We start from the raw sequence: 17,423 nt of genomic DNA, 5'->3' as shown, positions 1-17,423 counted from the left end.
CATTCCCAATTTTACCTAAACTACTTCAAGCTGGGCATCTCTTATTTGCAAACGAGAGTTCTCACTAATATTGGAATCAAACGGCACATACAGGGCTTCCCTGGTGGTGCAGTGGTTGAGAGTCCACCTGCCGATGCAGGGGACACGGGTTCGTGCCCGGGTCCGGGAAGATCCCACATGCCATGGAGCGGCTGGGCCTGTGAGCCATGGCCGCTGAGCCTGCGCGTCCGGAGCCTGTGCTCCGCAATGGGAGAGGCCACAACAGTGAGAGGCCCGTGTACCACCAAAAAAAAAAAAAAAAAAAAAAAGGCACATACAACAAAAATATTGTACAACCACTTCAGAAAACTCATTGGCAGTATCTACCAAAGCTGATTCTATCCACACCCTAAGATCCAACAATTCCATTCCTAGGTATATTTCCAACGTACATGCAAAATATATGTGCTCCAATATACCAGATTCAAGAATTTCATAAAAACTTTATTCATAATATCTAAAACTCAAAAACAACACAAATATCCATCTAAAGTAGAATGGATAAATTATTCAATACCCATTGAGATGGTCAATTTTATGTGTCAACTTGACTGGGCCAAGGGCTACCCAGATTAAACATTATTTTTAGGTGTGTCTGTGAGGGTGTTTCTGGATGAGATTAGCATTTGAACTGGTGGACTCAGTAAAGTAGACTGCCCTCCCCAATGTGGGTGGGCATTATCCAGTCCATGGAGGGCCTTAATAGAACAAGAAGGCACAGGAAGGAGGAATTCACCCCTTCTGCTTCCTGCCTGGCTGCTTAAGCTGGGATATTGGTCTTCCGCCCTTGGACTGAGATTTTCACCATCAGCTCCCCTGGATCTGGAACTTGGACTGGAATTATACCACCGGCTTTCCAGGGTCTCTAGCTTGCAGACAGCAGATTGTGAGACTTTTCAGCCCTCATAATCACGTGAGCCAATTCTTCATAATAATTCTCTTCCTATTTATATCCTATTCCTTCTGTTTCTTTGGAGAACCCCAACTAATACACACATATAATGGAGTACTATACGGACATTAGAAATAACAAACTATTGTTGCACGCAGCAATATTGATAATCTCACAAACACAACGTTGAGCAAAAAAGCCAGCCACAAATGAATATATATGCATAATTCCATTTATATAAGTTTCTAAAACAGACAAAACTAATATATGCTGATGGAGCTCCAAATAGAAATTATCTTTGATAGGGGTGGGGTGATAGCATTATGGGGTGGGGGTATGAGGGGCGCTTCCGGGATGCTGATATTGCTCTATGTCTTAATCTAGTGGAGGTTACACCTGTATGTTCACTTTGTAAAAATGTATGAAGCTATACTTACGGTTTATGAATATATGTTAAACTTTAATTTTAAAATCCTACCCTTAAAAAAGGCATACAAAGTAAGTTAAGGTCTAACTGAAGTCACCCCTTGAAACCCCGTTTTGATGATTATAAAATTTTTTTCTTTAAATCTGTTAATAAAAGTGATTCTAACAGTTCACCTACAAGTGCTATAGTCTAAATGTATTTCAAAATGCTAGCAACATCACAGCAAATCTTGTGTGCTCATAGTACGAAATGGTCACATAAACTAATTATGCAAATAACTATCTTTTTTTAAAAATAAATTTATTTTATTTTTGGCTGTGTTGGGTCTTCGTTGCTGAGCACAGGCTTTCTCTAGTTGCGGTGAGCGGAGACTACTCTTCATTGTGGTACACAGGCTTCTCATTGCAGTGGTTTCTCTCGTTGTGGAGCATGGGCTCTAGGTGCATGGGCTTCAGTAGTTGTGGCACACGGGCTCAGTAGTTGTGGCTCACAGGCTCCAGAGCACAGGCTCAGTAGTTGTGGCATATGTCAATATTACATTTCTCAGTACCTTGTAATTGGGTTTGGCCCTGTCTTATTTCTGGACACATGTCAATATTACATTTCTCAGTACCCTGTAATTGGGTTTGGCCCTGCGATTAAGTTTTTGTTGATGGAATTAGAGGCAAAGTGGCATGTATTACTTCCTTGTTTAGGCCTTAAGACATAACCTCTTTCCTTCCTGCTGCCTGAAACCAGCAATACACTCTAATCATGCAATGTCAAGGCCCTGGAGCATATTGGAATTATATATAAGGAACTCAAGGTCCTGACTGACTATATGGAGTAAAGCTGCCCTCTGATCTGGCCGTCTCACCTCAGATCTATTATGTAAGAGAGAAATAAATCCTTTGTTCTTTAAGCCACCATATTAATGTAGATAATAATACTTCCTGTTACTTGCAACATCTTCCTTCTTGGAACAATAAATCCATGTCAAATCTATTTGGGAAAGTTTTGGATTTCACAGACCAATGAAATTTCAACATGTTTGAGACCCAGCAAAGCATGCCAATTTTTCATTTGTCCAAGTAAGGACATCTAGAGAAAGAAAACAACTATCACATTCTATAACCATCTGGGAAAAGGTGATATGCTTAATTAAAATGAACAAAACAACTTATTTGGCTGTGCCACATGGCTTATGGGATTTTAGTTCCCCGACCAGGGATTGAACCTGGGGCCCCAGCAGTGAAAGTGCTGAGTCCTAACCATTGGACCAACAGAGAATTCCCCCCAAAACAACTCTTCTTAAGAAAAGAGCAGTGAAAACTTTGTCATAGTTCAGCACCAGCCACCAGTCCTTGAATGGACATTTGTAATGCTGCTTCAAAACTTCTTTCAAGAATCTTCTAAAATCTGACCATTTATAATGTATACTATATCTAAGTACTTATTAATATTTTACTGTTAAATAATTCTTCAGTCACTTCATATGAAAGTCTATCTCTCTAGGAAGATAGTATATCCTAGAACAAGATTAGTAATGTCTCCTTTGTACACCTCAAAATGTTAACTATGGTATAATCTGTAATATATCCTCAAAGATGTCTCTGACTGAATGGGTGGGAAAGAGGGAGAATACACCAATGTCACAGCAATGCCACACATTACCTCTACTAGTAAGTAGAAATCTAAAAAATAAATCTGTATATCATAGCTAAATAAAAATATATTCTGAAGGAAGCTGAACAAACAAAAGTCAAACAAACCAACGCTTAAAAAATCTATCTTAATAGAGTGCTCAGTATAAATCGGATTTTTAAAGGTATTGTAGAATTCCCCTCCTCACTGCAAAGTGTAAATTCATACAACCTCTGAACTGTTCAAAGAGGAGTATGCTGCTGCTCCCCTGCAATGAAGGCAATGGCTTAAAAGTGGCAGGGATTGTCCTCTCAGTTTTACATTTAATAAAATTGGTGAAGATGCTTAAGAGTACCACATGCCCGACTGCTGTTGATAATTACTAATTTACCTCAGGTAAATGAGTGAAAAATTTAAATGATTGTAACTTAACGTTCTTTTCATATAGTAGTAAAATCTAAGTCCTCTTAGCTGTTTCCTTTAAAACTCACTCACCCCATATCTCCACAATGATTGCCGCCAACTCCCCTGAATAGCAGGGGGAATTAATTCTAAAAATCTAGGGATTCTCAGCCTGTTAAAACAATTAAATAACAATATATGTCCCAAAATAGTGGTCTCCCCTGGAGAACTGGATTTGCAGTCAAAGCCTTGCTCTGGTATTTAGGAACAGTGTGTCTGGGAGGGAGGCACTTATCTTCCCTGAGCCTCAATTTCTTTACCTGTGAAACAAGGATAATAATCTGTATCATGGGGCTGCTGTGAGAATATTTAAAAACGACAACAAAGAGCGTCAATGCCCTTTATAATTTCCTCCTTTTGTCAAATAGCACTTTGTTCATCTGTTTTTTAGAACTTGTGTCATAGCGTTAACTGGAAGCTGACCTGGAAGCTCCTTGAAGGTAGGGTCTCCTTCCCAGTAACCTGGCAGAGGATCAATAAATGTTTATTAAGTGAAGCACTTCATTTCACGAACGACATGGCGGTTACAAACGCTCTCAATCAACTCACACAGAAAGCATTAAGTTACCTATAAAGCAGGCATTTAACAGACACCAAAATCCTAGAACTCCAGGGAGGGTGAGATGACGCGAGCGACGGATCACCCGAAGATGAGGTCCGCCGCGCCGTGACGTACTTCCGGCGCGACGCTTTCCCTCCACGCCGGGACTGGGGGGAGGGAGGCGGTCATTGGCCTTAGCGCCTTTTCTGGCGGCGGTAGATTTGAAGCGATTTAAAGGACTGGACCCCGGGAAGAGGAGAGTGTACTAGTGCAAGTAGGTGGCGCGGGGCCCGTGTTGTTTCGGTGGCGTCCTTTGCAGCAGTGCCGGGGTACGAGAGCGGGAAGGGCCCGAGGAGAGGGGCGGAGCCGACGCGATAGGCCCAGACCGACTTTACCGTCTTCCCCTCGAGGTATCGGGGCTGCCAGGTGCCAGAGGCGGCCCCCAAGGATCGTGACGCTAGCTTTGCAGCTCTTGTGGCCTTCTAACCGTGCCTCACGGGCCTGGGAAACGGCCTTCCCCCTGCCCGCCCCCGCCCTCTCCGCTCGGGCGCACACCTCCCTCCCTGACGCATTTTGCCGCACAAGCTGTAATATGGCGGCAGCGATGGTGGCCTGAACTCTAGGGAGCCGGGGTGATTTTGATGCTTCAAAATCGTAAGACTAAGCACGAATGCGGGGTAGGTGGGAGGACAGGTGGGGAAGTGGGACGCGTTACCTGCCGTCCTGTCAGATTAGGGTTGGAGAGTGGCAGGCGAGGAGCCAGGATCTCAGGGTTTAAGATTAGGCTAGGCTTTCCCCGTACTCCGACCTTTTCCTCTCACAGCCGGTTATCGTGCGTGGTGAAGTGACACAGGCCACTTAGTTCTCCTGAAACTCAAATCCAGGCTCTTCCCTTCTCATCCCAGAGCTGACTCCAAGTTCTCCCACGGTTCCGAGGAGCTGTGAGCAGTGCAGGCCTTTTTGGAGGAGATAGTTACTGTTTTGGAGGAGGGTGATGGCTTCGGAGCTCCATATGCCTTGGGGGAAGTGTGCGAATTTGCTTCGTCTTTAGTCTTTTAAGGTGTTGAATCGAGGTCTGCGGGAATGGAAAACTCAGTCGTTTTGGAAATGTTACAAAAGCACCATTTTGTGCATTGATTTTAATTTCTTCCCACAACAGTACTTTATGCAGGACCAAGTTTTTGCAATGGTGATCAGAAATACAACCAAGGAACAATTAAGTGTTTTGGAAATTAGGGGGTACGTTAATTTTCAGTAGCTTAAAACCAGATAGAAAAGTATGTGAGTGAGTCTTTGGATTACCGTTTGGCAAAGAATGGCCAGTAATTTCCCGGTTTGTATAGACGATGGAGAGGGGGTGCGTAAACATTTTCTGAAATCGAGGTATAAAATCCAGAAAAGGCACAGATATCTAGAATGGCTGTTTCTCTCATTCATATTTTTTATGCATCTGAAAATTTACCCATTTTATCTTCCGCTCCTTTTTTTAGTTTAACCATTTGAGATGGGATTATTTCTATGAGAAATTACATACTTCGGTTTTAAACAACTCATTTTACATTAACGTTTTCTAATTTATGATTCAGGATTGTTGGTGTCCTGAGATCCTAATGGGTCTTGTCTTGTAGTAGGATTCTGTGCTTTTTTCGTTTTGTTTTTTAACTTTGTTTACCTTTTTAAGGTTTTTGTCTTTGCAGACTCTTGTCTTCCCCTGTTGTCGGGGGTGTACAAGTATACAAACTTCCTAGGTCAGAAACTTTGAATTTGTTTCTGGCCCAGCCATCTTTCTGAACCTCAGTTTTATTTCATCTATAAAATGATATTTGATTTCAGACTGTCGTCAGCTGTGGGCTTCAAACATAAATATTCAAGGTTGCTAAAATTCTGTGTAAAAGAACTCCGCAGTTCTCGAATGAGTGAAGTGAAGAGCATACATTACATTTATTGTGACTTGTTAAAGGCCTTTGATTTTTCGTGCTTGTTATTGTGGTCTTGCAGTATCGGTGGCCTCTAAGTAAAGTCTTTGTCCTTTTGATATTTTGCATATTTTCAATTAGATTTCCTATCAGGCAGCATCCATTCTCTATGCAAAGGGAAATTGGTAGCCTTCATAGTAGGATGAACTAGTTCTATTAGTTATCAGGACACCATCTACAATTAATTCTTCAAATGTTGCTCTTTTAAGAAATACATGTTGATGTTTTCCCTTGTTTTTTTTTTTTTTTTTTTTGCGGTACGCGGGCCTCTCACTGTTGTGGCCTCTCCCGTTGCGGAGCACAGGCTCCGGACGCGCAGGCTCAGCGGCCATGGCTCACGGGCCCAGCCGCTCCGCGGCATGGGGGATCTTCCCGGACCGGGGCACGAACCTGTGTCCCTGCATCGGCAGGCGGACTCTCAACCACTGCGCCACCAGGGAAGCCCTCCCTTGTTTTATTTGTAGGATATTTCAACAGAATTATAATGTATTTATTTTCTGTATCCTGATGTACTAAGGTGTCTTACTTGTTCTATGTAGTTGGAATCCATAGATAATTAATTCAAGTGATTTGAAGAGTTTGTTGCAAATCTCACTGCTACGTAGTGGTATTCTTTTTTTTTCTTTAATATTAGCACCAAGTTTCAGTTTTCATTTGATTAAGTGTCAATAGTTTTGACCTGGTTTAATGCATATATGGTCTCCGTAAGAACTCAGTATATTTTTATTTCCGTAAGGCAAATCTTGCATCTTGAAATTTACTACAGGCAGTATTATAAATACTCAGAGAAAACTGCTGTAACTGGGACTGTGTACTTTTAGTGCCAGACAGGAAATCTTTTGCACTTTGTTTTAGTTTGAGTAGTGGCTTAAAATGATTACCAACTTGTTCTTGAAATTTAAATACATCATACTTATAAGTATAGATATCAATTTTTGGTATTAAAATGGTTATTTTTAAAACATGAATGATTCCTTAACTTACTGATTTTTAACTTGCATGAAGCCTGGTGGTTTATATATTAAGCTACTGTTAATTGTGCATAAAGTTTAGCTTAAGGTTTATTCATAATTAAATCATTGCATTGTGGTCATATGGCGAAAAGTAAAATTATGTAAGCCATTATCTGGAATATTTGTGAATAAGCTAGTTTCTACAGTGAAGCTGTAGTCTTAACCAGAAAACTCTTGCTTTTTTTTCCGCTTGTGACTTTGAGCCAGTCACTTCAGCTCTCTAATCCTCTTGTTGTCGGTGTATAAAATCAGAAGATTGGACCAGATTATCTATTTCCTTCAAACTTCAAAAGTGTGTAATTTTTTATTTAGGAGTTACTGGATTGAATAACATTGCTAGTATGGTGTGATTCTATCTCTGAAGACAGTGGGATAAATTTATCATTATAAGAGTTTAGATAATTGCAGGTAAAATATTAATATTAGGAGAGATTTCCCAGTTAGTATATGCTTTTTAGTTTGATACTAACATAGTTGTACTATGTTTTTATGTCTCTCGGATTGTATGTGCAAAAAGTTATTTAACACCGAACTTGGCAACATTACAGCTTTTCTCTTTAAGTTTTCTGAAGGATTTAAGAATTTAGTAAGTGCCTATACACTGTTAATTATGTTTTTACCAGGGCCGAGGTTTGTGACTGTCAGAGACACTAAGGGAAGGGGAACTGTGCAGAAGATCATAGTTGCCTTTTTCTGACACCTCAGAACGTTAACTTGTTTGTACTTAATTCGCTAGCAATCTGGCATTCGTAAACGTATTTATATGTTTTTTAAGCAATCCTTTTTTTTTTTTTTTGCTGTACGTGGGCCTCTCGCTGTTGTGGCCTCTCCCATTGCGGAGCAGAGGCTCCGGACGCGCAGGCTCAGCGGCCATGGCTCACGGGCCCAGCCGCTCCGCGGCATGTGGGATCTTCCAGGACCGGGTCACGAACCCGTGCCCCCTGCATCGGCCGGCGGACTCCCAACCACTGCGCCACCAGGGAGGCCCTAAGCAATCCATTTTTATTTCTCATTTGATCTCTGTGAATTACATTAAGGTAGGGTAAAGAATGAATGTAAAATGTGAATGTTAGATTGCCATCTTTGAAAGTAATCTTCAAGATCTGCTATAGTTTTAGTTAAACTTAATATGATTGCACTTAGAGGTGGAAGACTTATATGAAAATTGTTACCTTTTTATTAAACTTAAGCAAATGAGAACTTCCCATCTTTGTTTCTTGGTTTTGTACTGAAGATGTTCTCTCTTATAGTGGATTCTGTTTAAAGAAAAAGAAAAGAAAATAGACACTTAATAGAATGCAGCCCTAGAAGGCAGATCTAGAAAACAGGCTCTATTTCAACTGTGGAATAGGCCGAGAAGATTTACTAACTACAGATACGTATTAGCGATACCCCAGGTGAGAAGCAGTACATATGGGAGAAAAGGTACTGAGTAAGAGTCAGCTTCTGCTCATGCCTTAACTCGCATTCTCTTTGGTAATGTAGTCCTGGGCCAGACATTATGCTTGGTGTTGAAGATATAAAGGATCTGAGTTCAAGGAGTTTACAGACAAGTTTATGATAATGAAAATAAAATTGAACAAATGAGAATCATTTGAACTTTAGAGAGTTGGGGTGAAATTCCCAGAGTGTACTTTGGCTATGTTAAATTTTTAAGGACACTTAGGAATTAGCCAAGGGAATCAGAAATGTCAAAGACCCGCTTGTCATCTTAATAGTTAAAAGTATTTACTGTCTCCTTTTTCAAGACCAAATGCTATGCTGACTCCCTCATACTGTGTGAAACTTCCAGGTAATTCTTTGAAAGTAATAAAGTCACTGCATTATTTATTGCCTAATTACAAATACCATGTTCTTTACTATATATTTTAATAATTAGTTGCCTGTGTCCTTCTCCTGCCCCCCCAATCCTTCATGTTACTTTAGGGTGAATATGGAAATTATTTTATGTATGAAACTACAAGATTAAACTTTTTACTTATGAATTTGCTACATCTCTCTGATATTTTTATGAAATACATTTGTTGCAGAAGTTTATACATCCTGGCATTTAATATTTTGAAATTTTGTTACATTATATATTGTTGACACACAAAAATGACTGATAGTGTTGATAAACATTTAAAACAACATATTGTAATTCTATCTGGTTAGAAGAAAGTGGAAGAATGTATATAAAAGTGTTAAAAGTCAGTATTTCATGCATTTTTGTGTACTCTTTTTTCAGTGAGCTTATTAACTTTGCTGATTATCTTTAAAAGTATTTTCATTATAAATAAAGTAGATGATATTAAGTATGAAATACTTAGAGAGTCAGGCAGGTGAGGTGAATGCAAGAGGTCAAGTAGATGATAAATGGTAATGGCTAACATGCAATAGTGGAAACTAGGTCGAACTGGAACATATATACCTCATCTAAAGGGGCACACTATGCTAATTGCTGTACAGGAGTGGGGCATGTTGCTACATATGGTGATTTTTTTTTAAAGAAAAATTTATATCTGCATTTTATAAAACAGCTGCAACTCATTTAGATTAAACAACTTTGCAGTGAACAGTTCGCCTGCAGACTACTGCTCTGAAAGCTGTCTTTATGTACTATCCTTAGGAAATTCATGACTTACTTTATTGAAAATTGCATAGACTTGAAAATTGCATAGGCTTGACTTTTTTCCCTGAATTGTATTTTTGATCTCTCAGTATTTTCTCTTTACTCTTTCTTGAAAAAAAAAAGGAAAGAAAAATTGACCAGATATTTGTCTTGTGTTTGAATTTAGATATTGTAATACCAGGAAATAATAAAGAGGAAATACTGTGTCCTGCTTCTGATTAGATAAAATTTGATTTCAGTAATGTTAGAGACATAGCATTGAGCCATCTTTTGTGTCACCATTGTTCTTCATTAGCTACTAATATTAGAACATTTACATACTCAAGATATTTGTACAGTGCTTTTAATAATAATATGGTGTCTTTCATCTTTCTTAAACGTAAGGCATATTTGATTTGTTATTTCAAGCAACCATTTAAATCTATTTCTATGAAAAGTACAGTATCCCCACATGGTATAACATAAATATATATTATAACCACACACAGACATGTATATTATAATCTTAGAAAATTATATGTACATTTTCTATTCTATTATGAATTTTTTATTATTAGCAGCAGTTATGTTTGTTAAAGAAAGTAGAAAGAAGTACAGTGAGGCAAAAACACTCTCTAGTCTTAAAACCAAACACCGTAGTGATTATTTCCTTTCAATCTTCCTTTTTTTTTTTGGCTGCGTTGGATCTTCCTTGCTGTGCACGGGCTTTTCTCTAGTTGCAGCGAGTGGGGGCTACCCTTTGATGTGCTGCGCAGGCTTCTCATTGTGGTGGCTTCTCTTGTTGCGGAGCACAGGCTCTGGGTGCGCGGGCTTCAGTAGTTGTGGCTCATGGCCTCTAGAGCTTAGGCTCAGGAGTTGTGGTTCACGGGCTTAGTTGTTCCACAGCATGTGGGATCTTCCCGGACCAGAGCTCGAACCCATGTCCCCTGAATTGGCAGGCGGATTCTGAACTACTGTGCCGCCAGGGAAGTCCTCCTTTCAATTTTTTTTTTCTTTTTGTAAATCTTTGAATTTCAGGGTTAGGAGTAGTTTATAATTATTATTATAATAATATTGCATATACTGTTTTTTATCTTGATTATTTTTAACAAATTATGAGCATTTTCCAAATTATTAATCTTTGTAAGCATTGCTTCCATAACTATGATATTTTGTTCAACTAGAGACCATAATGTAACCATTTGTCATAATATTGAATAGATTACTTGTGATAGTATATTACTGAAAGGAGCACTAAGATGGCCAACTTTATACATGAAGGCTTTCTAAATTTAAGATAGTTCCTTACAGTAGATTCCTAGCAATTGGATTTTTTAAGGTATAAACCAGTTTAAGGTATAAAAACTTAAGAGGTTTACATATGTTTCCAGAGGAGTTGCTTACTGTATTGGGAATTATTCTTTTAAAATATCTTTGCTATTTTAATAGGCAGAAAATTATCTCATTAGTATTTCTTTAAAAATACTTTTCCTGCTTATAAAATTAGTACCTGTTTGTTGAAGAAAATTTGGAAAACAGAAATACATAAATATTACCCTTAAATTCATGGCTCAGGTATTATCAATGTTAATATTTTGGTGTAAATCCTTTTTTTTTTAAGATGTAATTGACATATAACTTTATATTTGTTTCAGATGTACAGCATGCTCACTTATTAAATGTATACATTGCAAAATGGTCACAGTAAGTCTAGTTAACATTCATCACCTCACATACTTACAAAATTTTTTTTCTTGTGATGAGAAGATTGTCTATTTAGCAACTTTCAAATATGCAGCACGATATTACTAGCCATGCTGTACATTACATTCTCAGTACTTTATATGTTCAGGTTTTGGATTTTTTTTAAGATTCCATGTGTAAGTGAGATTGTACAGTATTTGTCTTTCTCTGTCTGACTTATTTCACTTAACATAATGCCCCCAAGGCCCATCCATGTTGTCACAAGTGGGAGGATATTTTTCTTTTTTGTGACTGAATAATACTCCCTCTGTGTATGTGTGTGTGTGTCACACATTTGGAGTTTGTTTTCAAGAACATAGTAAATAGGAAATCAACTATAACTGTAAACAATTCAATATGTTTTGGGCAGTGCTATCTATACTATACTTATTTTGTAAGAATAAAAATCTCTACCTGAGATATGTGGCTAAACAAATAACTTTAGAAGGTTTTTTTTGGAGGAAAATAAATAAATCACTAAACTTCCTCTTCTCTTCTTCTACCCTCAAAAGTAGAGAATTTAAGAAGGCCTGTAAAAGTTATTTAGAAGATAAAAGATAATCAGGTACTAAGTAGTAATTTAATATTTCTCTTTAAGATAGGATAGTTTCCTCAGATTTATGGATTCAGTGTATTCTCAACTTCAAATGTGCATGAGTTGAAATTCTATACAAAAAAACTTAATGCAGCAAACTTGGCAAGATTTTAAAATTACTAAGTTTTGTTTTGTTTTATTGTTTTCAGGAAGTCTATGTCTGTAGTCTCCTGGAGGATTGAAAGGCATCTTTTTTGCTTTATTTCATGAGAAACAAATTTTTATTATATATATTGTATCTTTTAGAAATAAAAAATGGAGGAAGTTGTGAGAAAATGGTATTTCCCCCCCATTCCATGCAATAAAGAATAAATACATAGAATTTGTATTTTTCAAATTGTTGGTAATTTGGGCAAAGTCTTCCATGCTTTTATTGTTGAGTATTCTGACTTGTGGTTTGTGGTATGTGTAAAATTGATAGGAATGGTGGTAGTTATATGAACCTATATGTGTGATAAAATTGTGTAGAACTAAATAAATACACACACATATGAGTACAGGTAGAACTGGGGAAATGTGAAGTGTATAAGCATTGTTATGCTTTTATGCTACAGTTGTGCTATTATACACAGTTGTGCTATTATATAGTTTTGTAAAATGTTACCATTGGGGAAACATGTATCTATGTATTATTTCCTATAACTGAATCTAAAATTGTCTCAATAAAAATTTCACTGGATTTAAAATATCATTCACTGCTTACTGAGCTACCAGCCTAGATACTATAATTTTCAGAAACGCATAAACATTTCAGTTAGTCTCTGTTCTAAACAGATGAAACAGTTATTTTTATAGTGCACCATTTTGGATGCTATTTTGTTTCTTCTGCTTTTCACCTTACCCTGTCATTCTCCACCAAGTATTACAATTCAAACATTCTAAGTCCTTAAAATAAACGCCTATCAAAAGAATGTCTTGGGGCTTCCCTGGTGGCGCAGTGATTGAGAGTACGCCTGCCGATGCAGGGGACACGGGTTTGTGCCCTGGTCCGGGAAGATCCCACATGCCGCAGAGCGACTGGGCCTGTGAGCCATGGCCACTGAGCCTGCGCGTCCGGAGCCTGTGCTCCGCAACGGGAGAAGCCACAACAGTGAGAGGCCCATGTACCGCAAAAAAAAAAAAAAAAGAATGTCTTAACTAATAGCCATCTGTTATGTAGATAAAACTTACATAGAGTATCTCACTTACTGATATTTTTTGTGTCTACACTAGTGTATCAGTAAAGGCTATTGTTTCTGATCAAAAAATAGCTTTATATGTAAAATGTAATATATTTTTACTCAGAATGTAAATCTACCATATGTTACTATTACTAAAGTATCCCACTTTCTTTCTTCCTTGGGGAATTATTTTTGGCATTTTTGGGGAATTTGAATGTTTTTCTTTTAAAAAGTCCACCATTTTAATCAAAATTTATTTTGTTTTCTAGGCGCAAAAAGATTGGATCAGCTTGTCCTTGATTTTTCTCTATTTAAAGGTAATCTGCCTGCTTAGTTCACTAATCATACAGACTTAATACAATTTTCTGTTTGAGGTGGCAATCTATATTTGGTTGTTAAAATAGAAATTGTGTTATATAATGGCTAGACCTATAATGTCTTTTCTGATTGCCTCACAAGATGCAATCTAATCTCTCAAAGAAAAGAATAATTCATGTGATTTATGTCATGGAAATAAATAATAAAATAAATTCAGACTACATTTTTCATTTATGCTCCACAGTTTTGTTTTGTTTTCAGAAATGTATGAAAAATCTTTGCTGTTTTCGTCTGTTTGCCTGAAACTGTATTTTACTCATAGATTGAAGTACTGAAGCCATGGGAATAAAGGTTCAGCGTCCTCGATGTTTTTTTGACATCGCCATTAATAATCAACCTGGTAAGGAAATTAATGTCCCTATTTAACATTTATATATAAGTACTTAATATTTTAAGTTAGTAAAGAAATTTAAACCAACTGCCTTCTTTTTTAGCTGGAAGAGTTGTCTTTGAATTATTTTCTGATGTGTGCCCCAAAACATGCGAGAACTTTCGTTGTCTTTGTACAGGTTTGTTGACATTTTCACTTGCCCTAATAGTAGTCCCATTTGATTTCAGTTTGCTTTGATTTTTAATTTAACATGTTTTAGATTTTTTCAGGCATATTATTTCCTTCTCAGCATGCTGACTATGCAACATTTACTAGACATGAAAGTAATTCTTATACATATTAATTGTAATGGGATTGTATCTGAGATTGATTTCTACACTCAGTAGAAAAGCATGGGTGCTTTTTAAATGAATTTTTAAAAAATTCCTGAGGAAAGTTAAAATTCTGTAATTTAAAGAAGTCTGTATAGGTCAAGAGAGGTGTATTTTACTGGGCAAAAGCTTTCATCATTAATTTTTTTTTAACTTTTAAATGTTTTATTTATTTTATTTAAATTTTTCTTCTAGTTTTATTGATGTAATTGACATATACTGCTGTATAAGTTTAAGGTGTACAGCATAATGATTTGATTTATTTGCATCATAAAGTGATTATCACAGAAAGTTTAGTGAACATCTGTAATCTCATATAGATACAAAATTAAAGAAGTAGTCAAAAATTTTTTTCTTGTGATTTCATCATGAATTTTGCTTTAATACTACTTCCTTAATTTCTTTTCTACTTAACAGCCTACTAATTTTTCTTCCTTGTAGGTGAAAAGGGGACAGGGAAATCAACTCAGAAGCCATTACATTATAAAAGTTGTCTCTTTCACAGAGTTGTCAAAGATTTTATGGTTCAAGGTGGTGACTTCAGTGAAGGTAAGACTTTGATTCCCACAAAGAAAATCATATATTTATATTCTTTGTTAAATACATGAATCTCAAAGTTAGACAAGTCTCTAGAAGTACTAGGCCAGTTTTCTTCTCAGCCCACTTAATCTTTGGTCAAACAATTAGAAGTACTGGGAATTCCCTGGTGGTCCAGTGGTTGGGACACGGAGCTTTCACTGCCGAGGGCCTGGGTTCAATCTCTGGTTGGGGAACTGAGATCCTGCAAGCTGCCTGGCGTGGCCAAAAAAAAAAAATTAGAAGTACTCATAGAAATAGATAAAAAGGAGGAAACACATAGGAAAAAATTTCATGTTTGATATATGAATTTCAGAAATTTGCTTCTGGATTAAAAACAAAACACTATTCATCTCTTAGTAGCCTATCAGTGTTCATGTTTGATTTTGTCACAGCCAGTAATCCTTTACTACAGTATGGTTTTTACCTCTATTATTGTAAAAACATTGAAACTGTGTTTTTAAAGACACTTTGAGAAGCTACTAGTAATTTCTGTTAAAAGACCTACATAATCATTAGGATCTGAACATTCTTTCTTCTACAGATCTTAATAAACTTTGTTACACTCATACTGTTGTATCATAGAGGAGAGAAAGTAATTTGGGGTCTTGTCAGTATTGACTTTAAGTTAAGGTCTTATAATTTGCTGTGAACGTTTGAGTATTCTTGATTCAAAGTCATTCAAGTACCTACTTTGTAAGAAGCATTGTGTTTAGGTAGGACCTTCAAGGAGATTGCTGACTTATCAGTTCTAAGAGTCCCATGTTTTTTCATTCTTAGGAAATGGACGAGGAGGGGAATCCATTTATGGAGGATTTTTTGAAGGTAAAAATGTTTGTTTAAATTGTTTTTAATGTTTTCTAGTATTCATTGATTTTTCTCTCTTGAATCAATAAGATTATTGATATACTAATATCCAACTACCTTCAACTAAACGAAGTTAATTTTCTTGTGAAAAATTTTATGTGATAGAGTTTTTATAAAGGTAGGATTTTTTTGTAATTAGTACATTCGTACATTATATTACTTGAAGGGTTTCAGTGATCTGTAATAAACTTTTAGAATTGTAGTGCTAGAATAGGAACTTCCATAGCTTGATCCTAATCTTTATTAAAAGAGATTCAGCTATATTTCGTAGTGACAATATCAACATTTTTGTGCATCCATTTTTCTATGAAGATTTTTTTTTAATCTTTGATATTCTGAATTTGGCTGTAATGGTTTTCCTAAATTTAAGTTTTCTGTCTGGAATTTTTTATTAATGTGAAGATCATTTGAAAGACTATAAACATGTGATTGTGGAATTAATTTCATATTTCCCATCTTTCACTTTTGGGAGTCAGTGAAATTTTTTTTCACGTTCCACCTGCTTTTTTCCAATTCTAATCCAAGATTCGAAGGCAATCTGCTCTTTCTATCATGGCAGATATTAAGTTTAATGAGTGCCTCTCTGTGCTAAGAATAATATTGAAAGGGGGTTGATAAAGTATTTGGATTTTATACCAAGGGATTGAAAATTAGAAATATTTTAATCTGAAAAGATGGAGGAAATTGGTTAATATTGGATTTCTCTTCTTTTAACCTTTTATCTAAATTTTGTCTGACACTAAAGAGCACATGATATGAATACAAGATATGAAGAGGAATGAAAATGAATTTTGGGGGGGAGTTATACCTATAACTGAAAACTTTGCTTCTCTATAGATGAGAGTTTTGCTGTTAAACACAACAAAGAATTTCTCTTGTCAATGGCCAACAGAGGGAAGGATACAAATGGCTCACAGTTCTTCATGTAAGAATTAATGATCTGATGATTTAAAATATCACGTTTTTGGTGTGTCGTTTCTCTGTGTGCCTGCCACTGATCACTAATAAATAGGAGAGGGACGTATGAGGGAGAGAATTTTTGAAGGAGGAAGAACAAAGAATTGTTGAAAGGGGAGTTGAACTGTACTGCTAAAGTTTTCAAAAGATGAAGACTTTTGTCAAGAGGACTCAGGAGCCAGCTTGAAGGGGTGGCATTCCGCCTGGCCAAATTAGGACAAGTTGAGCATTGATTATCTTGAAAATAAATAATGATGGTATCATATTATCAAATAAAATGGAAATCCAGGAGTCCATTCAGATATAAATAATAAATGAATAAATAACAAGGGAGAAAGAAAAACTGTTCCTTAGTAGAATGCAACTAATAAATGTAAAAGGAATTATAGAGTTAGAAATGTCCCTGTTTTGCAGTCATCTCAGTAACATTGATTCAGGAAAGAATTACCTATGGATGGTAAATTTATAGGGTAAGTTTAACAAGGAACAGGATGTTTGCATTGAGTATCTCTTCGTAAATTACTTAATTATAAAGAGTAAAATACAGTTGTTCCTCATTCAAAGATTCTGTATTTGTGAATTTGCCTACTCGCTAAATTTATTTGTAACCCAAAGTCAATAGAGCTAATGTTTTCCAATTCTGACTACAAAAAAATTGTTACCAGGGCTCTTGTCAGCAATTCATACTTTTTATCATGTCCCATGGGTAAAGATTTGCTCTCCTCTTCAATAACTGTAAACTCTTCTGGTCTCAGAAGAACTTAATCTGTCAGCATCATGTGGATTATTGTGTTTTCTGTTCCACATTTGTAACTCCCTTCTTCAACAGTGAGAAATCTCCCTCCGAGTGTGTTCAAAATTTCTACTCATTTGTTGAATCCT

General features: G+C 36.6%; 1 protein-coding gene and 1 long non-coding RNA gene across 4 annotated transcripts in view; one reads left to right on the top strand and one right to left on the bottom strand.

Moving 5' to 3' along the window:
• Positions 1-3,583: 3,583 nt before the first annotated feature.
• On the bottom strand, positions 3,584-4,098 carry LOC132428134 (uncharacterized). Its single transcript, XR_009520074.1, has 3 exons — positions 4,012-4,098; positions 3,867-3,905; positions 3,584-3,703 (listed from the first exon to the last, which is right to left on the bottom strand). It is a non-coding gene; the product is annotated as an uncharacterized lncRNA (long non-coding RNA).
• Positions 4,099-4,146: 48 nt separating this feature from the next.
• PPIG (peptidylprolyl isomerase G) overlaps positions 4,147-17,423 on the top strand; it is a 41,094-nt gene continuing 27,817 nt past the window's right edge. Inside the window, exons 1-7 of one of the 3 annotated variants that reach the window (XM_060016621.1) lie at positions 4,147-4,258; positions 13,331-13,378; positions 13,702-13,779; positions 13,874-13,948; positions 14,583-14,690; positions 15,498-15,542; positions 16,422-16,509. In XM_060016621.1, coding sequence (XP_059872604.1) covers positions 13,719-13,779; positions 13,874-13,948; positions 14,583-14,690; positions 15,498-15,542; positions 16,422-16,509 — 377 coding nt within the window. In that variant the 5' untranslated portion in view covers positions 4,147-4,258; positions 13,331-13,378; positions 13,702-13,718. Of the gene's footprint in view, positions 4,259-4,561; positions 4,662-13,330; positions 13,379-13,701; positions 13,780-13,873; positions 13,949-14,582; positions 14,691-15,497; positions 15,543-16,421; positions 16,510-17,423 lie in introns of those variants that run through there. The other 2 variants (XM_060016622.1, XM_060016623.1) reach the window with 2 other exon arrangements.

This window comes from Delphinus delphis, chromosome 7 (assembly GCF_949987515.2).
Source record: "Delphinus delphis chromosome 7, mDelDel1.2, whole genome shotgun sequence".
In the NCBI taxonomy this organism is placed as follows: domain Eukaryota; kingdom Metazoa; phylum Chordata; class Mammalia; order Artiodactyla; family Delphinidae; genus Delphinus; species Delphinus delphis.
Note: the sequence above shows the minus strand (reverse complement) of the source record. Positions and strands in the feature narration are given on the sequence as shown.